The 20776-nt window shown below is 45.9% G+C and overlaps 1 protein-coding gene across 1 annotated transcript; it reads right to left on the bottom strand.

Annotated features, from left to right (window-relative positions):
* Positions 1 to 127: 127 nt before the first annotated feature.
* Positions 128 to 16456, bottom strand: LOC310671526 (protein Njmu-R1). Its single transcript, XM_083427727.1, has 10 exons — positions 16232 to 16456; positions 14933 to 15010; positions 13710 to 13835; positions 11427 to 11567; positions 10339 to 10396; positions 9396 to 9515; positions 7375 to 7439; positions 7103 to 7239; positions 4834 to 4937; positions 128 to 2700 (listed from the first exon to the last, which is right to left on the bottom strand). The coding sequence occupies exons 1-10, from the start codon at positions 16372 to 16374 to the stop codon at positions 2446 to 2448; spliced, it is 1227 nt and encodes a 408-aa protein (XP_083283853.1). The 5' UTR covers positions 16375 to 16456; the 3' UTR covers positions 128 to 2445.
* Between the last annotated feature and the right edge of the window lie 4320 nt (positions 16457 to 20776).

Here is a 20776-nt window from a genome sequence, read left to right as displayed (position 1 = left end):
AAAAATAGGGAGTGGGGGGAGGGGTCAGGGGAACCCAGCTGACATTTGTAATTGTGCGATGTTGAATTTCGCCCATTATATTCAACCATTCAGTACGGTAACAAACAGAAGTGAAACAAAAGCAAACTTGCTTGAAGGGAAATGCATTTTAATACCATAATTAATCACTGGTTTCTAATTGGAAAAAGTTCTTCCCAGAATCCCAAACCAGAAGACAAATTAGTAACACAGAGAGCTTTACAAGGCACACAAGAGTTTCACGGGTTGAATTTATGCAGTAAAAATGCTGTTTTTCACCAAATTTAATAGCTCTATTAGTCACCAAGCACGTCCTGCCTCCCCACAGCGTCTGTTAAGTTTACAGAATAAAGCTAGATCGATGAAGCTTTCCTTTCTTTTGCTTACACTGTTAGTACCTCCCTCCATAGTTAACCATCATAGCACCAAATGAAGTAATTCTGCCTTAAAAAATAATAATAATAATGCTGAACAGAATATGCTTTTCCCATCAAGGGCTATTAGAGCACACACGGTACTTGCAAAGTAGCATGCTGTAACGTCAAAATATTTTTCTATGGTGTACATACTTTATAGTTTTGTTCTAACAGTTCTTTGTGCACGGGTTCTGTTTGAGGTTTACTGTTCAGCTTCTTCTCTTTTTATTAACATGGTGGTCGATATAAACATGCCAAAAATAAATAAATAAAAGCGACACGTAAAGGGTTTTTTTTTTGTGTGGGGGGGTGGGTTGTCCACATTTTACAAATACAGCTATAATTAACAGCTATTTTGACGGGTGCGTCGTTCGTTTTGAACTCTGGATTCGTATATTGCTTTAGGCTGGTTCTTTCGGACCAAGCTCTAGCAGAGGCCATCCATCCATAAACTTAAGTAGCCACATGCAGATCTCTCACTAGGATTGCCTAAGAGCAAGTCACAGGCTAGGAAAACACACACACACACCCCAGCACAGGACTGTTAACTGTGCTGCTCCAAGCTGGGTTAGTTTTTGCACATGCATGCCCTAAGAGATCTCCTCGCCTTTACAAGCGGGTGGTCAGAGCAAACTGCCGATTTTCTGTGTATATTATACACAGAGCCCATTACGGCACTTAAATTTAACTTTTTGAATTGGTCAAAACTGAGTCTTTCTATCCAGTTTGGGGTGAATACACCTGTGGAATCGCTCTTCTGCACACAAACAGACACATATATATCACATATGGTGCACTGCACAAACACGTACAACAGAGCTGTGTGTGTGTAGTGCATTTTAAGAAGCTATATTCTTACTGACTTCGGGAGGACGAATGTGGTTGTGGGGCGGGGGGTCTGGATTTAATCCCCACATACATACACCCCCCCCCTTCCCCAGGCGAAATGTCTGGTGGCAAGGATTCTAGTGTCTAAATAAATAGGCCTACATGCATGGGAAATTTTATCTCAGCTGCTGCTCTAACGAGAATCCTCAAACTGCATCTCAAAACACACCAGAGCTTGAAAAAGCAGTGGCGCCAGCCTCCACAAACAAGTTACCTTTTAAAGGGCTCCCTCATTTCACAACCCCAGGTTATTTTATTTTATTTTAACTCCAGGGGATTGGGAGAAAGGTGGCAATAGCCGATTTCAATTTTTAAAAAATCTGGTTGTCCGCACAGATTTCCAGGTACTTGGCTTTTACAGTCTTGCAGTCACAACCTCAAAGCAAATGCATTCAGAAACTCTACACAAAGATATTCTGGATCAGTTATCAAATGAGCAAGCAAAGTACGAATCAGAAAGTTTTTGGATTGTTTCACTGCAATCTGTTCTGACTGTTTAATTTTTGTAACACACCCTGGGACCTGCAGGTAAAGTACAGTTAATGATAATATAATATGATAATTTTTAAGTGTTATATGTGATCATTCGTTCATCAATTGATATTCTTAAACCTGATCAGAATATTGAATCATGATCCGCTGGGGTTGCTTTAATTAACTATTTTCTTAATAGGTAACCCTAACACCATCACTGGCATGAAAATGCGGTTTTGGTCCAGTTTTGGAAGACTTCAAACGATATAACCGCCTATTCCCAAAGTAAGAAAAGAAAGTAATTAGCTTTCACATAATAAGTTAATTAAAGAGAACACTTTTTCCACAAAACAGAGGAAATGCAAGATTTCTGTAATCATCCAAAGTCTTTAAGTACAAACGAAACAGCGAATTCTATTTCACAAATGAGGATTCGAAATATTTCTCCACCTTCTGGCTACTTTAAGGCTCATTACAAACTTGGTTTGTTGGTCTATGCTCACAGTTTACATTTCAAATCTGAGAGAAGTGTGCCTTTTCCTGAACACTTGGATCAAATGTTGGGAGCAAGTGGGACCAAGTGCAGCTCTTTGCAAAGTGTCCACCTGGTTCTTTGAAAAGCAGCATATCCTTCTCTCCCAGAGACACACTAATTCTGCAATGCGTAAGCAGCCCCAAGTTCAGGAGAAGGATTTAGGTTACAAACCGGCTCTCTCATGAACTCCTCGAGGACATTTATTACGTTTTTGGCTTCCGGCATCTCGGCGTGTTCCACTTTCACAATCTTCAGGAGGATGTCTCCGCTGCCGCAGTTCTTCAGAAACAAGTAGCACTTGAACAAAGCGTAATGGTTCATTTCAGCCTGCCTGATGAAGCGCTTCAGGTTGTTGATGTCTTGTATGGCCTAGAAAGACAGCAGCGAGCATTTATTGGTCATGTGCATCTCTTAGATGGAGAAGAAACTATACATGCAAACAGACAAATGGCGGACATTTCCTCCCCCAGTATCTCTACTGGGACTCTGTGCACGCAGCCCAGAATGAACACTGGCAATAGCACAAGATCAGCTGTTCAGAGCAAAGGGGCAGGATTGACCCCCCCGTGCAAATCAGCTGCTCGATATGACTGCCAATCTTGCTTTTGTAGATTGCAACCGATTGTGTACCAATGCACATACAGATGCAGCTGTTTCAGGGATCCTGTCTATACCATGCCAATATATGCGTTGGGATCAGTAAACAAGAATTTTCGTAGGAATAGGTAAAGGGACCCCTGACCATTAGGTCCAGTCATGACCGACTCTGGGGTTGCGGCGCTCATCTCGCTTTACTGGCCAAGGGAGCCCGCGTACAGCTTCCGGGTCATGTGGCCAGCATGACTAAGCTGCTTCTGGCGAACCAGAGCAGTGCACGGAAATGCCGTTTACCTTCCCGCCGGAGTGGTACCTATTTATCTACTTGCACTTCGGCGTGCTTTCAAACTGCTAAGTGGGCAGGAGCTGGGGCCGAGTAACAGGAGCTCACCCCGTCGCGGGGATTCGAACCACCGACCTTCTGATCAGCAAGTCCTAGGCTCTGTGTTTTAACCCACAGCGCCACCCGCGTCCCTTCCGTAGGAATAGCTTATCCTTAATTTGAAAATAGTGACCTCAAAAGCAACAGGCTCAATCCATTTTAAGCACTTTTAGCCTCGACTGGTTTCCGGAGAAAATGAAGCTTCTCTCTCCTACTGCAATCAGCAAGACTTAAAAGTGTTTGACAGGACAATCCTATATGTGTCTTCTCAGCTTCAGTGGGACAGGTAAGTAGGTATAGGATCACAGTCTAAATTTCACTCGATTACGCCCAGCAATTGCTGCCACCTTTACAGTACTTACCTAGAGCATACAGTTCGTTTTCTTCTATACAAAATTTTCTGTACATAGTATCTGGTTGCAGATTAATGTATGCTAAAACACAGAGATTCAAGTCCATGGAATGTGGAAAGGCAAAGGGAGTAATCCAGGGATATAAAAAACCGGTAAGAATTTTGTTACTCATTTCAGGTGAGTGCTAATTGTGTCTTGATATCATAGTTCTTTGGCTAAACTGGCTAATAGTTTGGGGCCATCCCAACAATAGGGACGCGGGTGGCACTGTGGGTTAAACCATAGAGCCTAGGACTTGCTGATCAGAAGGTTGGCGGTTCAAATCCCCGTGACGGGGTGAGCTCCCGTTGCTCGGTCCCTGCTCCTGCCAACCTAGCAGTTCGAAAGCACGTCAAGTGCAACTAGATAAATAGGTACCACTCCAGCGGGAAGGTAAACGGCGTTTCTATGTGCTGCTCTGGTTCGCCAGAAGCGGCTTAGTCATGCTGGCCACATGACCCGGAAGCTGTACGCCGGCTCCCTCGGCCAATAAAGCGAGATGAGCGCCGCAACCCCAGAGTCAGTCACGACTGGACCTAATGGTCAGGGATCCCAACATTAAACCCTGCCAGAGTGAACAAGATTCATCCTCAATTCGTAAGCAGTGTGTGAAGGTATCCAGAAATCTATCCTATTTCCACCAACTCAAGTACAGTGGTGCCTCGCAAGACAAAATTAATTCGTTCTGCGAGTTTTTTCGTTCTACGAGTTTTTTCGTATTGCGAAGCACCACTGCGTATTGACGGTTTCCCGTAGGAATGCATTGGCGGTTTTTAAAAAAAGGAACAAGACGTTGCGTCTTGCGAACCAAGCCCATAGGGAAATCCGTCTTGCGAAGCAACTCAGAAAACGAAAAACTCTTTCGTCTTGCGAGTTTTTCGTCTTCCGAGGCATTCATCTTGCGAGGTACAGGCAGTGACCATTTTAGGGGTGTCTGAAATGTGCATGATTATGCATGTGTAAACTGCACCAGAAGAGGCCCAAAAATGGCACAAAAAGGGGCGGAAAAGGGTGTTTGCAGGCTTTTTAGATGGTGTCTCAAATACAGGCAATTTCACTTAAATGGGTGGTTGCCTCAGAACATCACCCCCACATAAATGGGGGGTTGCCTGTATAACAATAATGTGTTACCTTCAATTTAAAGTTCTCCAGTATTTGTCGGAAGAGAAATGGATTTCCCCCTTCGGAGCCATTGAGAAATGCTTGCATCCAGTATTCACAGAATTTGTCACTACCTGAGGCATATTTGGAAATAAAACAAAGTATTATAGGAATTTCCAAAAGGCTGGTGTGTCTTCTCCATATAAGCACTGTAAATAACATGAGAAACACGATCCGTACGATGTAAGAAAATAATATATGAAAAGCCATTTGTGATTGCTAGAGGTGAGAATGGAGGCAAGTGCTGACCTCTTAGAAATCATAGAATTGTAGAGTTGGATGGGACCCTGAGGATCATCTAGTCCAACGCCTTGCATTGCAGGAATATGCAGCTGTCCCATACAGGAATCGAACTTGCAACCTTGCCATTATTAGCACCATGCTCTTACCAACTACCGTATTTTTCGCCCTATAGGACGCACTTTTTCCCCTCCAAAAATGAAGGGGATATGTGTATACGTCCTATGGGGCGAATGCAGGCTTTCGCTGAAGCCTGGAGAGCCCCAGCGCCAGCCCCACAAGGTCGGGTGACAGAGGGAGGCGGAACGCCGCCATCCCGCTGTCTCCCGAAGTGGTTTGGAGGCTGACGGCGGGGAGACCCCGCCGCCAGCCCCGCAAGCTCCGGGGACAGTGGGGAGGCGCAGCGCATCTTCCCGCTGTCCCCGGACCTGGTCTGAAAACGGGCAGTGGGGAGAAGAGCGCTTCTCCCCGCTCCCGGCCCAACAAGCGCCTGGGGGGGAAATAAAATTTTTTTTCTTTATTACCCCCCCAAAAAACATGGTGCGTCCTATGGGCCAGTGCATCCTATGGGGCGAAAAATATGGTGAGCCATCCAGCAATGGAAGCATGCAGAATACATAGCCTTAGGATTGTGCGAGAAGGCCAACTGCCCTCTCTCATGAGTGCCATGTAAGTAGATGAACTTATCTGGCATATTTATAACTGGGAAAATACTAAGGCACAGTAAACCATTGTTTTAGGGGCAACACTATAGGAGGGCTGCTTGTGGAGGTATCTGCTTGGCTATTGAGAGAGAAACAATGCTATAGACTAGAAGGACCCTCGGTTTGATCCAGCAGGGCTCTTGTGATGTTCAGGTGCTACTGTTTTTTGTGGGGTTTTTTGGCCGAAGTTGTTGGACCCATTTGTTGTTATTTTCCCAGATATTTTAGCAATTTCCGCCTGGACACTGCTTCCGACTGCAGTACAGTCATACCTCGGGATGAATACGCTTCGGGTTAGGCAAATTTGGGTTGCGCACTGCGGCGACCTGGAAGTAACGGAGCGTGTTACTTCCAGGTTTCGCTGCGCGTGCATGCGCAAACTGTCAAAATGATGTCACACGCATGTGCAGAAGCGCCGAAATGCGACCCACGAATGGGGCTCCGAAACGGATCCTGTTCGCATCCCGAGGTACCATTGTACAGTGGTACCTCTAGTTACGAACTTAATTCGTTCTGGAGGTCCGTTTTTAACCTGAAACTGTTCTTAACTAGAGACGTGCTTTCGCTAATGGGGCCTCTTGCTGCCGCTGCACCGCCGGCACACGATTTCCGTTCTCATCCTGGGGCAAAGTTCTCAACTCGAGGTAACTCTTCCAGGTCAGCGGAGTTTGTAACCTGAAGCATTTGTAACCTGAGGTGTTTGTAACCCGAGGTACCACTGTATTCAGGATATGTCCGGGAAATTCTGGATGTATGGAAACCCTATTCTATGTTGTGGCTACGTAGCATAGCTCCAAGTCAAAAGTGCACCATGAAGACCATTTTTAAAAATAAGATAAATACACCATGATCTTTCACTATTCTAAATTTGTTTTGGGTTAAACAAAACAAAACCAAAACCAGCACTGCAGTCCAACAGCCTGACAATTTGCCAGTGCTTCCTAAAAAGCAACAAATTAGAAAACAACTGTACATGGGACAATTTAATCACAACCGTAGCCTTGGTCCCTAATGACAACTTGTGACAAGAAGACCATTGGACAACCCGAGCTTTGCAATGTGATCTAAAGCATAGGATAACTGGAGGAAAAAACCAATAGACTAACTCCACACCCCAGACTGTGTGTCCGGATCACCCTTGTGGCAATAAACAAGTGTCATTTCAGAGCAATATTGCAATAAGTGATAGAGCAATAAGCAGCATTGAAGACTACAAGCATTTCCCATTGCTAGCCACTCTGAAGACTGACACCACCTATAATATGCCTGAAACTTCTCTTGCCTGCAAATCTCACCTGCATTGTGGAACTGAGGCTGTGGCCCGCTGCAGTCAATCACCACCGGCGTGTGTCGTTCCTCGGTCATTGCCATACACAAGGAAGTCATGGTGGCTTCCCGGACAAGATCTTGAAGGCTTGCAGCTCTAAGGAACCTGAGAAAGAATGTGCATTGTTGTTTTTTAAGTGTTCATCACTAAGCTCAAGACAGGGAGAGAGCAAGGCAGCTGCCGTGTAACAAGCCAAGCTACCTATGGGAAAGGCAATCTTAACGGGTGGTTTTCTCTTACCTGTTAATATCCTTCTTTGTTCTTTCATCAGGTGCTTTAACTTCAACTGGAGTGCAACTCAGAGCCTTGAAACAGGAAAGTTATAATGTCAGTGTTCTGAATAATGAGGTAGACTGGAGTGGCTAACCTGCGGCTCTTCAAATATCGCTGGACTCCAGCTTCCATCAGCCACGGCCAGCATGGTCAGTGGTCAGGGATGCTAAAGCCCAACAACTTCCAGCAAGTCACACTTGATGTAGACTTAGGCCGCAGTCCTGCACCCACTTACATGGGATTAAGTCCCACTGTATTTAGTGGGATTTACTTCTGCACAGTCGTGTACACGATGGCAATCAACACAATTTCTCTTCAAAGTACCGTATTTTTTGTACCATAACACTCTCTTTTTTCCTCCTAAAAAGTAAGGGGAAATGTCTGTGCGTGTTATGAAGGGAATGCCTACGGGTGGCATGCCTACGGATTTTCCTCCTCTAAAAACTACGTGCGTGTTATGGTCGAGTGCGTGTTATAGAGCGAAAAATACGGTAAATATTCCCCAATCCACTTATTTTATCCTTACAACATGGCTTCTTTGATATATGGTGACCATTAAGCTAGTGTCCCCTAGGGAGCTTCCGGGCGAAGCAGGATTTCAATCTCACATCATCCGGGTCCAAACTCAATACTCTGCCTACCAGTAAGGAGTGTTTGCTGCCAAACTAGTAGAGATAGTGCTCCAGGCTCCCAGCCATTTCTGTCTTGCTGATTTATTACTAAAAGTTCAAAGCAGTTACAAGAGTTCAAACAAACACGTCCATGCTTAACTCAATCAGATGTCTCCACTGAATATTTGTGACGTCTTTTTCCCCAGCGTGCCCATCGGTGCAGGGCACGCCTCCTATTTCCTTTGTTCTCCAAGTAGCTAGTTCCGGGGACTGGTTGTCCCCTCCCTATTTCCCCCTCCGAGTCGGATGACAGACTGCTAATGAGCTCTTGCGGCTCTCTGTAATTGCTTCTCTCCCCCCTCGTCTCTCTAGCTGTCTCCCTTTCCCTGACACTACCAGACTCTCTCTCATCTATAGAGGAGCTGTTTCTCTTGCTCTCTAAGGACAAATGGATGTTTCCTCTCTCTAAAAATCGATGGATTTGTCTTTGGCTGTGTGTCTTTGTTAAGCACGTAAAAGTAAACCTCATTTGCAGTAGAAGAAGTAAGAGTTGTATGAGTCATCAAGCAAGATTTAATATTTTAAAGTGGGAAGTTTAATCTCACCTTGCATTACTGAACAAGAGAAATGCCAACCCATTTTAAAACCTACATTCCTGATCAATGGTCCAAACACCTGGTCCATCCTATGCTTAAGTAAACCTCATTTACTTACTGGTGACTGGGAGTGGCTGTCGAGACCATATAAAACTGATCCTGAAAGACCTACATTGGCTCCCAGTACATTTCCAATCACAATTCAGTGTTGGTGCTGACCTTTAAAGCCCTAAACGGCCCCGGCTCAGTATACCTGAAGGAGCATCTCCACCCCCATCATTCAGCCCAGACACTGAGGTCCAGCGCCGAGGGCCTTCTGGCTGTTCCCTCCCTGTGAGAAGTGAGGTTTCAGGGAACCAGGCAGAGGGCCTTCTAGGTAGTGGCACCCTTCCTATGGAATGCCCTCCCATCAGATGTCAAGGAAATAAACAACTATCTGACTTTTAGAAGACATCTGAAGGCAACCCTGTTTAGGGAAGTTTTTAAAGTTTGATCGCATTATTATTATTATTATTCTGTTGGGAGCCGCCCAGAGTGACTGGGGAAACCCAGCCAGAAGGGCGGGGCATAAATAAATAAATAAATAAATAATAATTACTACTTCTACTACTACTACTTTGGGCACCATGGCTAATTCAGCAATAAACTAAACCACTATTAATGGGCTTTTCTCTTTGACAGAGTTATATTTCCATGTGCAAACAGAACTGCAACTGCAAACGGTCAGAAAGCAATGAGTTGAACAGAAAAGTCGTTCTGGGATGTGTGAAACTGTACTCACGGCATGTAACACAAAGGAAAGTTTCTCCTGGAAAAGCTTCACCACTCTCTGAATAGGACAGATTGAATCCTCAAACCAAGTTGCCAAGAGAGGCTTAACACAAGTCTCCAGATTATCTTGCTGCAACAAAGTGAAAAGAGTGAAACTTTTACATAGAACCGTGAAGTTTAGTTCAGCTGAACAACTCCTGACAATCTCTGCTCATGGAACTTGCAGCTAACATTCATTCTTAATTCCAAATCATGTAAGGCTGACAACAGCTGTCATCTTGAATCAAACAGCTCAGCAAAAGCAACATAATGGTGGAAATCCAAAGAGCTACTTTAGGCACATGTAGGGTGGCGCTGTGGTCTAAACCACTGAGCCTAGGGCTTGCTGATCGGAAGCTTGGCGGTTCGAAGCCCCGTGACGGGGTGAGCTCCTGTTGCTCGGTCCCAGCTCTTGCCAACCTAGCAGTTCAAAAGCATACCAGTGCAAGTAGATAAATAGGCACCACTGTGACAGGAAGGTAAACGGCGTTTCCGTGCGCTGCTCTGGTTCGCCAGAAGCAGCTTAGTCATCCTGGCCACATGACCCGGAAAAACTGTGTTGGCTCCCTCGGCCTGTAAAGCGAGATGGGCGCCGCAACCCCAGAGTCTTTTGCGACTGGATTCAACTGTCAGGGGTCCCTTTACCTTTAAAGTAGCAGAACCTCCACACAGCATCACAAACTGCTCTTGAAACTCCCCCAAGATGCAAAAGTGGTTTCACCCTGAAGCCCTGGGGAGCTGCATTTCAGAAACGCAAGCCCAGCACAAGAACCTAGAAGCCATTGCGCAGCCCTTTAAATCCCAGGCATTATATTCCAATGAAGGTTGGTAGGTTTTTTGTAGTTAACTCTGAAGTCAAAATTTGAGTGTCTCTGAAAAGAGAGCCACATAAACCAACAGCAATCAATGCTTACCTCTAAATCCAGGTTAATTTTCAGGTCCTGAACATATCTGTCAAGCTCAAGTCTGAATGTAAACTCTTAAGGAAACAATGTGTTTGTTAAAGCATCTGAAGTGTTTCTGACGTTAAGGTCCAGGCTCTGCAGCCCTTGACTTCTAACTGTTGTGGAAAGACAAAAAGGCCCTCCAAATGCATCTAATTCAAGGAATTGTTGAATTCAAAGAGCAGACAACACCTTCCAATGTGCGCCGTCAGAAGTATGATAAACCAGACTACATAGATTTAGGTACATGGGGATGATGAAATTTGTACATCGTTTTTCAGGAAAAGATTGAAATAGAGTTTGTGGATCCATTGCACATCTGTTACATTCTTTCTGTGCTAAGAAGTCATTACAGTGGTGCCCCGGAAGACGAAATTAATTCATTCTGTGAGTCTCTTCGTCTAGCAGTTTTTTAGTCTTGCGAAGCAACCCTATTAGCGGATTAGCGGATTAGCGCTGTTAGTGGTTTAGCGGCTATTAACGGCTATTAGCGGCTATTAAAGGCTTAAGGGATTAGCGGATTAGCTGCTAAAAGGCTATTAGCGGTTTAGCGGCTTAGAAAAAGGGGGTGGGGAGCGAAAAAAAATCTCAAGACTCGCAAGACATTTTTGTCTTGCGAAGCAAGCCCATAGGGAAATTCGTCCTGCGAAGCGCATCGAAAAACGGAAAACCCTTTCGTCTAGCGGGTTTTCCGTCTTGCGAGGCATTCGTCTTGCGGGGTACCACTGTACTTTCAAATGTGAAAATATATTGGTCAGCCTTTGGAGGGTGGGGGAATTCTTTCAGCCTGGTTTTTGAAAAGCGTTTGCCTTCTGTTTTCCAAATACAACCCTGGAAAAATGGGGCCTACTTAAAAAAAAAAAAGCAAAACAAAACCAGTATTCTCAGATGTTTATAGCCAAAACCACAAAAGAATGATCAGGGTATACATAATGCATGCTGTCATCTTTGGCTGAATTCAATGAAGCAACCACAGTATTACCCACTTTTTAAAAAATGACTTTTCCGCTCATAGTCTCCTCTTACATACACACGCATCCACAAAGATAAAAGGATATAGTTCAAGTCCCTTCTCTGAGCCTCCCAAAAAACAGATCACGTAGTCTAGAGGACAGCTGCTCAATTCTGCGTTTGCCATTTCTGTACATTTTTCTGGCTGGAAGAGGCAGTAATAGCAACCAACTCGGCTTTCTGGAATACTGAAAAGAGAAATTCTGAATTATTCACAGAGTGATTTTTATTCTTTTATCTCTCACCATAATCTGTCCACTCGCCGATCACATCATAAACCCAGCGCTTGCTTGAGAGCCTAGATTTTACCCAGCCACTTCAATCTAGTGTCAATACAGCTTGCTTTATGCCTCCATTAACTTCTTCGCTGTACCTCAAGAATTTGCCCCAAGAGTTCAAAAATCACCCTTCCCTTAACTCTGCATTCAAGAGTAAACAAATTGTAGGTGATGTCTTAATGGAGTTACGATACAGCCAAGTTGGGCATTTTTAAAAACAAAGCAATGTCTACCATAGAATTATTACTATTTATTAAATGTACATACCGCCCTTTATCTGAAAATTGCAGGGCAGGTTTACAAAATAAAACACAAAAGCAATAGAAACATAGGAAAAGAGCACAGAAGCAATTTAAGAGATCTTACCCAGCTGCTTAAGAGCCAGCTGTTCGTGGCTCCCAGGCTAAGGGCTTATACCATTCTTCCTTGCATTCAGCTCCTGTGAGTCCCTATCCTATCCTTTCCTACCCCATTGATAATAACCCTCTCTTTTCTTTTTGGCAGGCATTTTGAAAACAGCTTTTGGAGATCAAAGGGAGCCGGAGACAAAAGGACAATTTAGGCTTTGAGCTGTAGAAATGGGAGGAAAAGAGACCAGAACAGGTTTGTGTGAATGACAGGTGCAATTATCTTCCTGTTGCTTAAAGGTAAAGGGACCCCTGACCGTTAGGTCCAGTCATGACCGACTCTGGGGTTGCGGCGCTCATCTCGCTTTATTGGCCGAGGGAGCCAGCGTACAGCTTCTGGATCATGTGGCCAGCATGACTAAGCCACTTCTGGCGAACCAGAGCAGTGCACGGAAACGCCGTTTACCTTCCCGCCGGAGCGGTACCTATTTATCTACTTGCACTCTGATGTGCTTTCGAACTGCTAGGTTGGCTTACTTGCCTCTAATCCAGGCATTTCTGGGAGCATGGGAAAGATGAGGGGGGGACTGGGCTTGTTGGCAATTCAGACAGATAGGAGGGACTTCTCTCCCCCCCTTTTCTGACGTACGTGTGTGTGTGTGTGTAGCCGGGTCCACATTTAATCAATTACTTAGTTACATTAATGGATTAAATACCATTTTAACAAGCTGAAATAGCTTTGACCCGACTATTTGACCCGAAAATACATTTTTCATTTTAATGTTAACTGTTTTGAACAAGTACTTCTAAAAATTGTCACTGGCAGGCACTGTTTACCTGGGAGTAGGCCCCACCGAACTCAATGGGACTTGTTTCTGAGTTGATAAAATTGCACTGTCCATTGATTAAAATCCATTTGATTAATCAACTAAGACTTCATTAATCAGCCCTCGTTTACTCCTAAGTCTCCCTAAGCTCAACGGGGCTTATTCCCAAGTAAATCAGGATTGGATTGCTGCCACACTTATAAAATGTACTACTCTAATCAAGATTTTAGTGAAGATTATGTATTTCAGTTTGCTTTTAATTATAACTTTAGCTATCCTAAACTCTAAAACACATTGACACCCCAGGTAGTTTAAAATATGAGTCATGGCTTGTGTGCATTCTGGATTCCTACGCCTGCTACTCTTGGCACACTATACTGGCAAGAAAATATAACCATGGCAGTGTAAGCAGAGCTGCCCCTAATATCACATTTTTATTTGAAAGCAAAAGATTGTGTAACTTTGTGCCGTCTTCAAAAATTTCAGAGACACAAGAAGAAAGGAATTATATTTCCCAGCAGTTGCCTTCAGACTAAGTTTCCATGCTAGGTTTATTACGTATGATCTGACACATGATAACCGCTTATGATTAACAAAATTGTCATTCATTTCCAGTTGCTACTTGTTACAGCCAATGTGCAAACTCCCACCGGAGGCTCCAGTCCCCACATATACTCTGTTTTCCATTGTATTCTTTAGAAAGCCAAAATCTCTTCACATGCTACGGATCCTCACCTGGCAAACTGCAGCAGAGCTGGGGAAAGGTGGGGGTGAGAGGAGGAAAAGGAAGGCTGTGCAGAAGTCACAATCATAACACATTGTTCCTGCAAAAAGGTTATTTGGCACCAGGGGGCAGAGAGAATCATGTGGATTCTTACCTCAACTCCACAGATACAACATTGCCCATCCCTTCAAAAAAGGCTCCCTTGGCAAGGTGCTTGGCAACGAAGCTACGCAGCTCCATCTCTGCTTCGGCCGGTAAGTTAGTGTCCACCAAGGAGAGACTACATAAATGAAAACAAAACACACTGTTGACTAAGAGAGTTTTCAACTAGACACTTAGGCTGCAATTCTAACCCCACTTACTTGGGAGTGAGCCCCACTGAATTCCGTATGAGTTACTTCTAGGTAGGAATGGCTAGGATCATAGCCTTAGTCGGTACCAAAGACCAGGGGCAGAGTATATGCTCCTTCTGGTGCAAAGCCAGGCTCTGATGTAGAAGCCTGCTAAGGTAAAGGGATCCCTGGCCATTAGGTCCAGTCGTGACCGACTCTGGGGTTGCGGCGCTAATCTCGCTTTATTGGCCGAGGGAGCCGGCATACAGCTTCCGGGTCATGTGGCCAGCATGACTAAGCCGCTTCTGGCAAACCAGAGCAGCGCATGGAGACTCCGCTTACCTTCCCGCCAGAGCGGTACCTATTTGTCTACTTGCACTTTGACGTGCTTTCAAACTGCTAGGTTGGTAGGAGCAGGGACCGAGCAACGGGAGCTCACCCCATCGCGGGGATTCGAACCGCCGACCTTCTGATCAGCAAGTCCTAGGCTCTGTGGTTTAACCCACAGCGCCACCCGTGTCCCTAATGGTCAGGGTTCCCTTTACCTCTTATTGTCTGTTTGCTTCCCCCCCCCCCTTGTTGTTTGGTTGGAAGTGGGTTGACTTTTTTGATCTGCTTTTTATTTGCTTTGAGGGATGGAAGTGTTTTGCTTGGTTTGTGGGGGGACAGTGTTCTGAGCATCACCAGTTTTTTTCCTTTGGTTAAATGGATATTTTATGGTCGCCATGACTGTTTCTTAGATTTCCAAACATGTCCCCAGGGCCCAAAAAGATTGGAGAACCCCTGTAGCCCAAAAACTTTGAAGAGCACTAGGTGGGGGCAAGATTGTTCTAGGCTACTCTTAGCCTAAGCACGCCCACCAAATGAAGAATTCTTCTTTTCATTGCCACCTCATTGTACTATGGAAATGTCCCACTACAGAAAGTTCATTGTGCTCAGAAGAATTCGGTTCAGTTTTTAGAATCCCTCCACGCCACAGCTATGCAAATTCTAATTAGCAGAGAAGGGTTCAGAAGATTTCAATGGGTTTGCCGTGTTGGTTTACCTGAAATCATCAGAAGACGGAGTTTCAGCTGTTGTGCTGTTTGGGCTCCCATCATCGCTGTCTACACCCTGGTGCAACCTGGCGGGAGGGGGAATCTAGTCAGTTATGAACACGCCTACAAAAACACACAAATCATATAACCACAAACCCCCAAAGACATTGCAAGAAGAAGAGGAGGCCCCCAGAAAACAACAGTGGGGAAGGTCTCCAACTCAAGACATGTTCCATTTCACACATTATTCTGGGTGGTCATCCAAACAAGCAGGAACAGATCCAGGCTAGCTGTTTGCTTTGAGAAGGTTTGCTATCGCAACCCGGCACAACAATGGGACCTCCCTCTTTCCCCCACTATTTCAGATCATATTTGGAATTGGAATTGGAGGGGTGGCTTTATGTACAGTGGTACCTCGGGTTACATACGCTTCAGGTTACATACACTTCAGGTTACAGACTCCACTAACCCAGAAATAGTGCTTCAGGTTAAGAACTTTGCTTCAGGATGAGAACAGAAATTGCACAGCGATGGTGCGGCGGCAGCGCGAGGCCACATTAGCTAAAGTGGTGCTTCATGTTAAGAACAGTTTCAGGTTAAGTACGGACTTCTGGAACGAATTAAGTACTTAACCCGAGGTACCACTGTATTAGTGAGTGTTGAGAAGGGAACATGCTTTGCATGGAAAAGGTCACAGGTTCAATCCCTGGTATATCCAGCTACAAAACGATCAGGAAGCAGGTTAATGGGGAAACAGGTGCCAACTTGAATAAAATATTGGTGTCTGGGTGTCAAGTAAGCCCTGCCCTGCATAACTGATCACATCATGGGGGGGGGGGATCATGTCCGAGGTGGGGCAATGTCGATGGGCATTGCCATTCAAACTGTGTGCCACGCGATTTGATTATGCGGTGTAGGGCTTACTTCATTAAGCATTAAGACGCATTTGTGGAGCGGAAGCCATTCGATGAATAGAGTTCAGTACCACAGGATGTGGGGAAGGGCGATAGCTTTTAAAGAGAAAAAAAAAGATCAGCCCAATTCATTGAAGGCAGCCGCTGGCGCACGCCTCCCAAACGCCACGCTGAAATAAGGGGCCACAAAGGACGAGAGGGGAAAGGTGTTGTTTAGAGCAGGCTGCCAAGGTTGCAGGTTCGATTCCCGCATGGGACATTAGATAATTCCTCAGGGTCCCTTCTAGCTTTGCAATTCTATTCTATGAGTGCATGCTGCAGAACCGGGGGGTGGGGAGACGCCGCGACGAAGCCCACCAGCTTCCCTCCCCACCCCACCCCACCCCGCCTCACCTGCAGCCTTGGTAGCCGTACAGGCAATAGTAGCTGTTGCTGCTGCGCTCCGATTTCCGATCCTCCGGCAGGCCGCTCCCTTCCTCGCTGCTCTCCAGCTCTCTGTCGTCCCCGTCTACGGACTCCTGGAGGGAAGGCAACATCTTGCTGGCTCCTTTCTTCCCCGGGCTTTGCGGGTAATGGAAATCCGCTCCCCCTGTTGCCGTACAGTGCAGCGCCTTATTCTGCTCCGTCGTGCGCGCAGCTCGCTTCCAAGGTTCCTGCCAATGTAGTACTATCGCTATCCGCATTGATAGAGAGCATTCCCCCCCCCCCCCCATGAAACTTTCAGACCATGAGCAGGCAAACCAAGGTCCGGGGGCCAGATCCGGCTCAATCGCCTTTTAAATCCGGCCCGCGGACGGTCCGGAAATCAGTGTTTTTTTACATGAGTAGAATGTGTCCTTTTATTTAAAATGCATCTCTGGGTTCCTTGTGGGGCCTGCTTGGTGTTTTTACATGAGTAGAATGTGTGCTTTTATTTAAAATGCATCTCTGGGTTATTTGTGGGGCATAGGAATCCGTTCATTTTTCTCTCTCCAAACTATAGTCCTGCCCCCAACAAGGTCTGAGGCACAGTGGACCAGCCTCCTGCTGAAAAAGTTTGCTGATCCCTGCTTTCCAGGGGTCAGCAAACTTGTGTCCCTATTTTCCAGGGATGTCCCTGATTTAGAGAAGCCGTCCTGGTTTCTGATTCAATCCCAGAATGTCCCACTTTTCCTTAGGATGTCCCTATTTTCATTAGAGAAATGTCGGAGGATATGGAGTTATCCAACCCCCGAACCGTCTGAACGCAATCCTGTACAGTGGTACGTCGGGTTATTGGGATATTTCCGTTCCACCTTAAAAGGGAGCAGGATGTTTGTGTCACAGCCTGCGTATTTCCTGTCTCACAGGATGTTTCTGTTGTGTCTTTTGCTTTTGTTTCTCTCTCACTGCCGGAACTCCCTCATGCAGGCAGTCATGATTTTTCTTTGTTCTGATCAACGCTGAATAAACTTAGAAATAATGCTCTCCTGTGTGCAACTTTTGCTGTGTGAACTCTGCTGATAGAGTGTGCAAGAGCTCTAGAATGAGGGAAGCTATTTCTGGAGCTCCTGTCGCTAATTGCTGATACTGCGTGTCTACGGGAGATTGATGGATGTCCAGAGACGACGTGGAGTCAAGATGGACTTTATTTCCCTGGCAGTATCCCAACAACAAGGTTTCGGGCCCAGATAAACAGCACTTACAGGAGAGTAAGACTGCGACATACTGCTGAGGTATGTGGGGGCAAAAGCGAAAGTGAGGCTTTTCATTGCCGCGGCGAAGTGCCTTTGATGTCCGGCTGGCTTAATTGGCCTGGGAGTCAAGCCAAAGGCTTCGTGATTTATGGGCGGCCAAGATAAGAAGCCTCTGAAGTTGAAAAGGGCTCACAGTTGAAGTGAAAAGCTAAAATGGATCTTTTTCAAGCTGCTTCTGAAGCTGCTGAGTGCCCTAAGCTAAATGGCCGCAACTTTCAGACCTGGGCAGGGTACTGTGAGGGCCAGATGAGGAGGCTTGGTGTGTGGAATGCTATTACTGAGGACCCCCCAGCCCCTGTGACAGATGATTGGAGGGCACAGGATTCAAGAGCCATGGGGATAATTTTGCTCTCAGTAGCTCCTGAAGAGTTAATCACCCTGGATGGCAAGGCCAGTGCCCGTGAGATGTGGAATGCTTTGAAGCTGGCCCATCAACCAGTCAACCCAGCCCAGAGTTTGACTGCATCGGAGGTCCTGGCTGTTTCCCGGAATGCAAGTGGATGCAGGGATGCCGAGGGCACCGGTTGCAAGCTGCAGAAAGAGCTGACTGTGATGTCATCCCAAGCAGCATCACAGCCTCCAGGGGGAGCCAATGAGTCGGCAGCTGAGAGCTCTGTTTCTCGTGGGAACCAAGGTCACCGCCTTTGCAGAGGCCGGAAGGCCAGAGGTAAACAGAGACAGATGCCTGCAGATGGCCAGAAGCAGAAGGGGGGTGAAGAGCCCACGCCAGTGGAAAACAAGGCTTTGTTTGCTGGCACTGCTTCACCAAAGGCTAAAGGCAAGTCTCATGGCCAGGAGCGGGGGGGCAAGCAGTTTAAGCCCACGCCGGTGGAAAACAAGGTTTTGCTTGCCAGAAAAGCTGCTCCAAAGGCCAGATTTGTTATAGATTCTGGATGCACCCGCCATCTAGCAAGAGATAAGCATCTGTTTATCTCCTTCAAACCTCAAGATGGTGAGGTTCACCTGGCTGACGGAAGGACGTTGCGGATCGCAGGAGAAGGGACTGTGAAACTTGCAAGTCTGCGCACGACCATCAAAAATGTACTTTATGTTCCCGGTGCTGTGAACAATTTGCTCAGTGTCCCACAGCTGATTGGGCGTGGTTTTCAGGTTTCCTTCAAGAGGAGCGGCTGTGTCATCAGGAAAGGCAAAGAGGACATTTTGCATGCTAAGTTTATGGATGGCTTGTTCTGTATAACTTATGATGACAATGCTGTTGCTGTGTCTAATGTTGATTCTTGTTGTGTTGCACAAACTAACAAGGTTCTTCATGCAGGATGTGTTCACGAAGCACACAGAGGATTTTGTCACATGTCTTGGCAGACGCTGGCCAAGATGCCGGAATTGGTTGAGGGTTTGAACATAAAACCTTGTAAGTTTCACATGAAATGTGTATCTTGTGCAGAGAACAAGGTGAAGGTTGCTCCAAAAGGCAAGGAGTCTAGCAGGCAGGCTTCCAAACCCTACCAGCTTGTTCACGCAGACCTGGTTGGTCCACTTGCGCCCTCTTTGGGTGGAGCAAGGTACTTCATGGTTCTAATTGATTCTTTTTCCAGGTACATTCATGTGTTCATGCTCGAGCAGAAATCGCAAGCGTTTCCTAGGTTCAAGGCATTCTGTGTTTGGTTGGAGAATGTTCACAGTAAACGTATCGGTTGTTTGTTTACCGATCGAGGCGGGGAATTCACTTCTCAGCAGTTTGAAGCTTTTCTGACTGAGAAGGGAATCCAGCATGACTTGTCAACGCCTAGATCTCCATGGATGAATGGGCTTGCGGAGCGAGCAAATCAAACGTTGCTGCAAGGACTGAAAACAATGTTGCATGATGCCAATCTCCCTGATAAGTTTTGGGGGGAGGCTCTGTCAACGTTTGTTTACACGTTTAATCGCAGACTGTCATCACCTATTGGTTGTACTCCCTACGAGAAGATGTTTGGTAAGAAACCAAATGTCAAGCACATGAGAATCTTTGGTTCTGACATGTGGGTACACACCCCACAAAGCAACAAGCTTGGGAAGCGTGGGGCACATGGTTTGTTCATGGGGTACGACAAAGGAGCATACAGGGTATGGATGACTGACTCTAAGTCCATTAAGTTCACAAGGAGTGTTGAGTACAATCCTAAGTGGGGGGAAAATGTGGGAATTTTCCAGAGTTACCCAGAGGAGGATGAAGGTGATGTGAAAAAAGCAGATCATGCTAAGGAAGCTGAGGAAGCTCCTGAGGATGATGATGATGATGGTGATGATGATGATCAGAGTTCGGATTCCAGTTCAGTGGGCGGCGCTGCTGCTGGTGTCAGTGACAGTGATGACACAGCAGACTACAAGAGCGCAAAGGCCTCAGTCAGACCATCTGATGCATCTGACAATGAACTGGAAGAACCACTGTTCACCATTGGTCGTTTTTCTCCCAAGAAGGAGGAGATGAGTCCAGAAGACTTGCGTCTAGTACGCAGATCTGAAAGGGCGACCAAAGGTAGACCTCCAAAGAGATTTGCTGATGAGTTTGCTAAGACAGCAACTGCTGTTCTTAGTAGCTCAGAGAAGGTATGGGAACCTTCAAGCTTCAAAGAGGTTCAGGAGTTAACCTCTAAAGATGCTGAGCCTTGGCTTGATGCCATGAAGGCTGAAGTTGATTCCTTGAACAGGAACCAAACTTGGGAATTGGTACCGGTAGTCCCAGGAATGAGACTGGTTGGCAGCAAATGGGTCTTCAAGGCCAAGACAGACCAGAATGGCAAGGTTGTCAGACACAAAGCCAGATTGGTTGCCAGAGGTTTTTCACAGGTACCAGGACAGGATTACCACGAGACCTACTCGCCCACCGTCAAATATGAGAGCATTCGGCTGATGCTCAAGATTGCAGCGGAGGAGAAACTGCATGTTTCCCATCATGACATTAATACAGCTTTTTTGTACGGGGTTTTGGGGGAGGAGCTGTATATGCTTCCACCTGATGGAATGCAGATACAGAAGGGAATGGTCTGTAAACTGCGGAAATCCTTGTATGGTCTCAAGCAGAGTGCCAGGTGTTGGAACACAAAACTCAAAGAGACATTGCTTTCTCTAGGTTTTCACCAGGGCGAAGCTGATCCATGTGTGTTTGTCAAGGAGGAGGGGCAAAACAAACTGTATTGTTTATGTTTTGTTGATGATCTTCTGATGTTTTGGAAGAATCAGGCTTTGTACCAAAGCACCCTAGCTCAGCTGAAGGAGCACT

Source organism: Podarcis tiliguerta (genome assembly GCF_965153285.1).
Source record: "Podarcis tiliguerta genome assembly, chromosome: 2".
NCBI lineage: Eukaryota > Metazoa > Chordata > Lepidosauria > Squamata > Lacertidae > Podarcis > Podarcis tiliguerta.
The sequence above is the reverse complement of the archived record's forward strand: the minus strand, read 5'-3'. Positions and strand labels throughout refer to the sequence as shown.